This window comes from Corvus brachyrhynchos, unplaced genomic scaffold (genome assembly GCF_000691975.1).
Source record: "Corvus brachyrhynchos isolate BGI_N302 unplaced genomic scaffold, ASM69197v1 scaffold19, whole genome shotgun sequence".
Lineage (NCBI taxonomy): Eukaryota > Metazoa > Chordata > Aves > Passeriformes > Corvidae > Corvus > Corvus brachyrhynchos.
Window position 1 is genome coordinate 1,557,911 of NW_008246061.1, and position 9,174 is coordinate 1,567,084.

Genomic DNA, 9,174 nt, shown 5'->3' on the forward strand with positions numbered 1-9,174 from the left:
GGTGGGGCCGGTACCGGAGCACGCAGGGGGGCTCGGCTGAGGGGTCGCTGGGAGGCGGCGAGCAAAGGCAACGTTGAATTTGGGTTCCTCTGTGCTTGTTTATAACCTCAGCTTCTGGATATATATCCTCTTATAAAGTTTTAACCCTTCAAAATCTGCTGGTCCTATGTAATGGCACAGGGTTTGGGATTGTTGGGGTGTCATGTGCAGGGCCAGGAGCTGGGCTCGATGATCCGCGAGGGTCGCTTCCAACTCGAGATATTCCGTGGCTCTATGAAATAATATTTTTTTTCCTCTTTAAGATTTTTGTTGTTTACTCAGGCAGTTTGATGCAAGTGCAGTAATTAAGGATATCCTGCCTTGTGACACAGCAGCGTAGTAAGAAAACAAGCTTTAATTCTTGAAATAAAGGAGTTAATTTGGAAATAGTCTTAAATACAGTTCTGAACCAGATAAAAGTTATTTTGGTAAATCCTCAATGCCATGGAGATTTTATTTACAGTATAGGAAAACTAGGGGGGAAGCCCATTTTCTTATTTCTCACTAACCTCACTATGACTAATTACTCTTTGCTTTAAAAAATTAAAAGGAACAGATTAAATTTCTGTCTGCAAGGCACAAATTAATCCATTTACAGAATTAGTGCTCCATTAGCACACAGGAGCCCGAATCTGTCTCAGAGGGGCTGGTTGTATTTGAGTTTTGGATTCATTCCAGTGGACTTTTAGACAAGCTGGTGCTGACTTAACATCCCTGCTTCCTTGTGCTGAGGACAAGCTGCTGGGATTTTTGGGCTGTGGGAAGACCTGGATCTGTCCCTAATGTTAGGATTGCATTAGAATGGAATCAGTATGAGTTTGTGCTGTGTTCTTATGTCCACTGTTTGCCTTCAGAACCTCAAGCAGATCCCAAGGCGGGATCATCCCCTGCCTCTGGGCACTTTCCTAACCTCCATTCCTTTGTTTCTTTGTAGGTCTCTTCTACAGCTACTCCTCATTTAAACCTGGACCCTTTGTAGCAAGAAAGTCGAAAAAAAAGGCAGTTCTGGGTTTATTTGAAGCAGGGTATAAACTGCTTGATCTTGCAGATCAGTTGATAAAAAGCCTGCATAGCTGTTGTTTGCTCTTTTCCCCACCTTTCCTTAAAACACCGTTGGTGTTGAGTGTTGTGTCAGCACTGCTGTGTCTGCAGGCCCTCAGTCCTTCCAGTGAGACCTCTGTGTGCATCCAGACAGCCCAGGATCTGCTGCTTGGACGTGAGTGAAGTCCAATTTGGAAGGAGCACATCCACAGTGGGTCCGTGCCTGAGCTCATAAGCCTGGAGCTAATAATCCTTGCCCAATGGCTCCTCTTATTTGTTTGGGCAGCCTGTGGCTCCAGAACGGTTCCGTGGCTCCTGGATCCGAGCGGGATCACATCTGGGCAGCTTGGAGCCTGCCTGCATGTGGCCATGGAGATGTTCCCTTTGTGTTTTCCTTCGGTGTCCCCGTTGGAAATGGATGGGATTTAAAGCACACGAAAGCAAAACAGTCTTCCTGCAGATCCGCAGCGGGGAGTGGAGCCAGCGGCCCTGGCGCACAGGGGAGGGAAAAGGAGCTGTTTGTGCAGGGAGACTGGGGGTACGGAGGGAGGGGAGCAGCAAGGTTGGCTGCAGGTCCTGCTTTAAGTAACTTTAGAACAAGTGGGAGGTTCAAGTGTGTATAAAGTGATGTTTTGTTGCTAAAAAGACCTGGTGGGAGCATTGCTCGTATTTGTGTTGTCTAAACACTTGTCTAGTGTAGAATATCTTTTGCATTAAAAACCACACCACCACATTATGTAGTGATTTTCCTGAGTAACTCTGCTTTAAATAAACCCAGAATATCCTTTCTATTCTACTTTGGTGCTGCAAAGGGCCCAGATTTGAATGAGAAGGAGTAGTTGTAGAAGAGACCAACAAAGAAACAAGGGTGTGAGGATTAGGGAAGTGCCAAGAGGCAGGAGATGATCCTGCTTTGAGATCTGCCTGAGGTTCTGAAGGCAAACAGTGGAGCTGGGTTTTAACTGAGCAGCCAATTTTGTGCATGAGGATTGATAGACAATGATCAGGAGCACTTGGGGGGGAGACAGAAACCAGAGAAAACATCAGAGAGCAAAACTGATGCATAGAAATGGTCAGAATCAGCTGATTTTACTCATTTTCTTTTACATAGTATAAAAATTTTGAATGTCCAGACAGTATAAGAGAGAAGACAAATCTTCTTGTGATAACTGCAGAAAGAAGATGTAATAATTATGTAGTTAAACCAAACAAAATACATCTAGGAAAAATCTGTGTGCTGCATTTAGCTGTTAGCTTAAATTGATGGATTTGGCTTTAAATTTTTGTTTGAGATGCTCAATCAATTAAAGGAGGAACGTTTCATATTAAAAAGACATTTTTATGTTACTAATGAAAGAAACTAACATCATCTCTGTTAAGTTTTATTTAAAATGCTTGTTCATTTTTCCATCATGTGGGTTTGAAATCTTGTAAGTGAAATTCATAATGGGCATATGTCTTCAAAGTGCTTATTTATTGGGTCTTTTTGGCACTGAAACCTTCGCCAAACTGTTTTACTAGAACTGGTGTCTTGCCTTTCTCTGCCCTTTGAAGGGCCATGAAAGGGGGGAGAGGCAGAATAGCTCCTGATGTTTTCATGGAGCTGTGATGGCACTGAGGACTCACCATCCCTTCCCCACACCATGGTAATTTCTCCTGCTGTCAGACTCTGTTAAAGAAGCCTCACAAATTATTTTCTCCTTTTTCCTTTCCAGAATGAAATCAATGAGGTTCCTTTCTTTGATGTCCAGCTGCCTTACGAGCTGGCACTGAAGATATTCCGGTACCTGGGCAAGGCTGAGCTGGGAAGGTGTGCTCAGGTAAGCGTTGCTGGCAGTTTGCTGCTCTGATACCGCTAAAAATTGGCAGAAATGGTGAAAAAGCAGGCACCTCGATGTAGGGCAGGGGGGTGGTAGCCCAAGGAACTCAGCTGGTTGTGCTTTCACTTACAGGAAACAGTTCCAAAGCTGAATATTGAAAAAGTAATGGTACATGAGCTGGGTTTACAGCTGCACTTGAGCAGAGTTAAATAAAACATCTGTGGCTTGGGCAGAAGCGAAGCCTTAAAATTAAAAATAAATAGTGCAAAGATATTTTGATTCAAGTGAGTGTGTTTAGAAGCATTTGTGATTCAAGTGAGTGTCTTGCTGCAGTATTTAGAACTCAGCACTTGGCAGTGCTAAGGGCATGGCAAGAGCTGCTCCTCCCACTCTCCAGTGTGAGATTTGAACCACAGACACTGGAGTAGTAACTTTTTGTCTACAGTATTTTCACGTGAGGCTAAATTCTTGAATGACCCTGATTTCCTCCCCCCCAGCCCTGCAAGGGGTTTATATTTTTATTTTCTGATACTTTCAGATAATGCTCTCAGCAGTCAGTACTCAGGCATGGTCTGTAATTTATGTATAGTTGTAAACTGCCTGTCTCTTCAATAGCTTTACTGAAACACTCACACTGCATTCTGCTTGGGGTTGTTCAGCCCACACTGTTGGGCCTTTTATTTCCTTTCTTCACACACTGAATGATGAACCCCCTCTCTGAATGAGTCTTCAAAGCAAACTTAATTGGCAAGTGCTGATTACCCTGTGAAGTCAAGCAGAATATTGTGGCTATAATTCCAGCTTGTCCCATGGCCACTGTTTTGGGTTCCAGGTTGGTGTTCATTAACTCTTACATACCAAGCACATCTTGCAACTTCACAAAAATCTAACCAAAGCCATTCTTTGTGTTACAAACAGTGTAAGGCATGGTTTGAGTGGAAGAGGAAAATGTTAATGTGTGAAAAGTGAGAAGTGACAGACAGGGTCTGTTGAGGATGGTAAACTAAACAGAAATATTCTGCGAATGGCCCAGGCTTCGAAAGGAAATTGGGCATTTAATGTTCAGTGTGAGTGTGTTGTGGTGTTAAATAGCTACAAGTGGCTATTGCTTAAATCTTTGACTTGCTAATGCCTTTTAGGAACGGGGACTGTTAAAAGAGAATTAATTCCCCGTGCAGGGCTGCTGTTGCAGAGGAAAAAATTCTCTAGGATTATTTTTCGATGCTGTCCAGGACACTGAAGCTTTCAGATATGCTCACGTTTCTGTCCCTTGAGGTACTGCCATCAGTAAAGGTCACAGCCCATGACATGGCACAGGGTTGCATTTTTGAGGTGGATTAGTTTAAATTTATTCTTTCACTCTCTTTTTCCTCCCTCTTGAGGCATGATCAGTTTACCTCATGGCATAATGAAAAGATTGGCTGGTGGAGGGCTGCTCCTTTTCCCTGTGCTTGGGGCTGCACTGGATTTCTCTCTCCTCCACTTTGCTTTTTAGCTTGAACCTGTTCTCATAAGATGTGTTCTAACACTGACACAATTTTCCACATTTCTCATTCTCCTCTTCCCAAGTCATTGTTCCTTTGTGGCAGCTGACAGGTAGCTGAGCAAGTGCCCAGTGTTTTACAGGGCTTTCCCAATCAGATGAATATGCAGTGCAGAGCTGGCTTCTTTTTAAGTGTTCAAATAAAAAGCAGAGCCATAAAAATAAATAGCATTTTCATTTTTCTCTTGGTGGTTTTGTTTTTGAAGGGGGGGAGCCCTCTTCTGTTCCATGGAAAACCCTGCTGCTTTATGGCGTTATCCTAGAAAGGGTTTTTTTATTAAGGTGCCTTGGGATTTCAGTGAAATTGGGCCAGTTGGTGGAATTGGCATCATGATCCATGTGAGTGCCTTTGGAGAAAACCTGTTTGCTTAGTTCTTTATGCCAAATTGGTAACCAGCTAACAGCAAAGGAGCCTGACTGCCGAGCCTCTCTGAGATTTAATCACACCACAGACTGTCTGGAGAACTTTAATTTCACCTTGATATTTCCCTCTCCCTCACTCCCCCACAGCTTTTCTTTGATTTTTGGAATTTGGCCTATAAAACACAACCTGTCTGTGTGGCACTGGAATTACAAAAGCCTGTAAATAGCAGTGTCCTCAGTGCCTGAGCTCTGGTGGGTCTGCAGTAGGGGGCTGACATTCAGTAGCACTCACCAGACCAGTCCCCGCTGATATCCCACATTTGGAATTCAAGGAGGAAATCCAGGGCTTCATGTAGCACAGAACAGACCAGAGTGATGCAGAATTTTCCCCTGTGAGCACCTTTTGATTGTGTTCAGACCACTGGCAGAAATATCTGTGCCATGAGTGACTCTCCTGTGAGCATGAGCAGGTTTGGGAACAGTCACTCCCTCCTCCTGGTTGGGATGTAGAGGGAAAGGAAAAACCATCCCTTGGGACACCACAAGTGTGACAACCTGAAGTGTCCTTGGGTTATTTGGGGCTGATGCTGTAGGTACATTAATTTTACCCATGGCCTGGGGACCTGGCCTTTATGGTGTCAGCTTTGGGATAAGGGGATGTGTCTGAATCCAGCAGCACTGAATTTTGGCAGTTCTGTTTCTGAACAGATCAGTGGGAAATTCCCATGACCTGTTAGGTTTTCATCTTAGAGAAGGTTTAGAAGTGTTTACCAACACAGGAATTGTGTATGTATCTGGGGCAAGGGAGACTGTTTCTAGGAATTTAGGAGTGAATTGTCGTGCATAAATCAAGAGTTTCATCTGCTTGCCTCCAGGGCTTCTGGGATTGTCAAACTGTTGAGGCTTTAATGTTTATACATTTACAAAAGAAACTTGAATGTATTTTTTTGAGCATGGTTTTGCATCAAGGTTGTTCATGGGTAGAAGCAGTCATCCATCCTCCTTGTGATTCACAGAGAGAGCAGAGAAATGGATGGATAAGGATATCCCTGCCTTGGGCTGATCCCCCAGCAGGGGAGATTCTGCCCCTCTCCCTCACTCAGGTGGGACCCCCACCTGCAGCTCTGGGATCCCCAGCACAGGAAGGGCCTGGAACTGCTGGAGTGAGACCAGAGGAGGAGCTGCTCCAAGGGCTGGAGCCCCTCTGCTCTGGAGCCAGGCTGGGAGAGCTGGGGGTGTTCACCTGGAGAAGAGAAGGCTCCAGGGAGAGCTCAGAGCCCCTTGCAGGGCCTAAAGGGGCTCCAGGAGAGCTGGAGAGGGACTGGGGACAAGGCATGGAGGGACAGGACACAGGGAATGGCTTCCCAGTGCCAGAGGGCAGGGCTGGATGGGATATTGGGAAGGAATTGTTCCGTGGGAGGGTGGGGAGGGGCTGGGGTCGAATTCCCAGAGCAGCTGTGGCTGCCCCTGGATCCCTGGCAGTGTCCAAAGCCAGGTTGGAAATTGGGGCTTGGAGCAGCCTGGGACAGTGGAAGGTGTCCCTGCCATGGCAGGGGGTGGCACTGGGTGGTCTTTAAGGTCCTTTCCAGCCCAACCCATTTTGTGCTCAGGGCTGTGAGCAGAAAGGATGAGCAGCTTCCATCAGAATGGGTTTGGATTAAACACTCCTTGGCACTGTTTGCTGTACTGAGCTCAAAGTCCAGCTAGCTCTAATTGAGGCCCCTGGTCTCAGCAAATGAGCCTTGACTCTGCCTTTGTGTGTCTGGGGAAGAAAATAAACCTAGTGAAATAAAAACCATTATCAGATGCAGAGGGATGAATAAACCTTCATTAGGATTTGAGCCAGTTGATTTAGATGGGATTAGAAGAAATTTTGAATTTGATGGAAGAGGTGGGGTTTTTTAGGGGAAAAAATACCCCCAGGGACAAAACCAAATAGCAAAGCCTATGTCAGCAAAAGCCTTTGAAGTCCTTCAGAACATTATTACTTGCTGAACTATAAAATATAAAACTGTCCCTATGTGGAGCTCAGGGGAACCCAAACTTTCTTTGCTGAGAACAGTTGTAAAAAGATAATAGGAACACTGAAGACAAAATTGAAGTCAGGACTCCAGATCTATAAACAAGTCTGTAAGATGTTGTCATTGATCCTTGCTGGAGTTTCTGTGTAGTTTAGATTTGGAAAGAGTTTTAACAAGAGCTTTGCACATCTCAGCTCCTCTCCAACACCCAGCGTTTGGGTGCACGTGAATAAAGCCATAACGCCCTGGCTTTGGGGGCCTCACCTGAAACTCCAAGTCAAGCAGATCTAATAAAGCTGACTTGAAGCCAACGGCTGGTTTTAATGCTGCAGCCCACAGTGGTGCTGTAAAGTGAAATGCTTGAGACTCTTTATTAGTGATTTTGTGCAGCTGAGCCTCGCTCAGTGGGGTTTTACAAGGGGTTGGCATGCGAGTTTGGGGCTGTAAGAAAAGGCTGGGTTAGGGACTCTTTGGAAATCCAGGCTTGTAAAGCAGCAGGGTTCGCTGTAATTTGATTGAAAAAAAATCAGGATAGGATAGGATCTTTATTCCCCCTGAAAGCTGAAAAGGCAGTCGAGATTTTTTTTTTTTGCTCCCCCCCCCCCCCCCTTTTCTTTTGTTTTACTGTCTTTATAAAATGCTTTTAAGACCTTGAAACTTGAAAGGTCTGTGCAATATTGTCTGTTTTGGCAGACTCAAAGGTGTGTGTTTATTTTTGATTTTTATTTTGGAAAGCCAGGCAAAAGCTGGCCTGGTTTGGCTGTGCTTCCCTGTGCGTGTGCTCAGCCTGTCCCTGTCAGGAAAATGTGCTGCTGTTTGGGGAGGGGGCAGAAGTTCTGCCTGGGGAGCTCCTCTCCTGCTCCACAGCTGCTCTTTTGGTGTGTCAGCAGAAAGCTGGTTTAGGTTTCTTTTTTTATTCTTGGAGCAATAATACAGATATTTATCCTACTTTCAAATCAAATTGAGAGCAAATTCCTAATGGTTTGAATTTGGGATTGCCTCTTTTTGGTGCTTTTGATATTGCTGAGTGTGTCCCTCTAGGGACAGGAGCACTCAGCACTGCTTTTGGGTGCCAGGGTGATGTATATTGCTGGAGAAGCCTCAGTGCTGGTTCTGTCATTTCAGGGCATTGTTTTTGCCCTGTGCAGGTTGTTTCCTTTGTCAGAGGATGGAAGGGGATTGTCTTCTCCCTGCCAATTTGCATCGAGGTCTCTGGGTGATTAAGAACATTCATTCTGCTGCATTTGGATATTCCTATTTGAGCACTGCTCTTCTCTGTAGGTCTCAAATCTTAAAAACACTTGCAGGTGACTCAGATCACCCCTTTTTTCATCATATTAAACATTTTATGTGTGTGTGTGACTATGGAAGAAATGGCAAATAAATATAAAGGTCCTGGGAGAGTTTGTGTCCATGGGAGGCTTGGATTCTTGGCATAATCTGGGGACCGAAACAAACATTAGATGCTTAATTGTAACTTACTAAAAATGATGTCAGTCTCAGAAGGTTGTTTTAATCTTTTTAGAAACAGAGCACAATTGATTGCTGCTTTCACCAGTCATGGCTTTCATTGGTTACGTCTGGTTTTTTAAATTAAGAATTACAGAGGGAAAAAAATAAAGCTACTTAAGTTGGCTCTTACCTCTTGAATCTTTAATTCTGAGCCCACAATTGATTGTGATGAAGCTGTTCTCTCTGGAATGGGCAGCAACTTGAGGCTGCTTGAAAAACTTAATAATTCATTCCTATTTATGCATACTGTAATACAATAGGTTATAAATCACTAATGTCATAGCCCTAATCGGGCATTGTCAGTGGGAATTCAGAGATATGGTGCTGTGATCTGAGAGGGTTTCTTAGCTACAAATATGAAAATAAATTCATCTTTTTGCTCTAAGCTCACAATTCCATCCTAATTGTTTGCTTGCTGCTTTTCCCTTCAAAATTTTCCAGTACCCTGATATTGGAGGTTGACAGTGTGGCCACTAAGCTGGTGTCCATGTTATGAGTATAAACTCAGTTACTTCCCAAAGAACCCACAGAAAACAAGCCTTTTGTTAAAGGTTTGGGGTTTTTATTCACTCAGTTGTATAAAGAGTGAACAAATATATTTGTTTAAGTAAGAATTTCGTCTCAGTGCAGGCCTGTATTGATTTATATATTTATATTTCAGATGCTATTTAATGTTTTATATTAAATCCAATTTTTACTTAAAAATTTATGAGAGATCCATATAAAAACCTTGATTTCTAGGTCAGCAGGACATGGAAAATCCTTGCAGAAGACGAAGTGTTGTGGTACCGGCTGTGCCAGGAGGAGGGATACCTGTTGGATACGAGCATCTCCG

The 9,174-nt window shown here is 44.0% G+C and overlaps 1 protein-coding gene across 1 annotated transcript in view; it reads left to right on the forward strand.

Moving 5' to 3' along the window:
• The first annotated feature begins 1,340 nt into the window (after positions 1–1,340).
• Positions 1,341–9,174, forward strand: part of FBXW8 (F-box and WD repeat domain containing 8) — a 50,270-nt gene continuing 42,436 nt past the window's right edge. Inside the window, 3 exon segments of the mRNA XM_017746481.1 lie at positions 1,341–1,618; positions 2,759–2,900; positions 9,081–9,173. Of these exon segments, the coding sequence (XP_017601970.1) occupies positions 1,341–1,618; positions 2,759–2,900; positions 9,081–9,173 (513 nt within the window).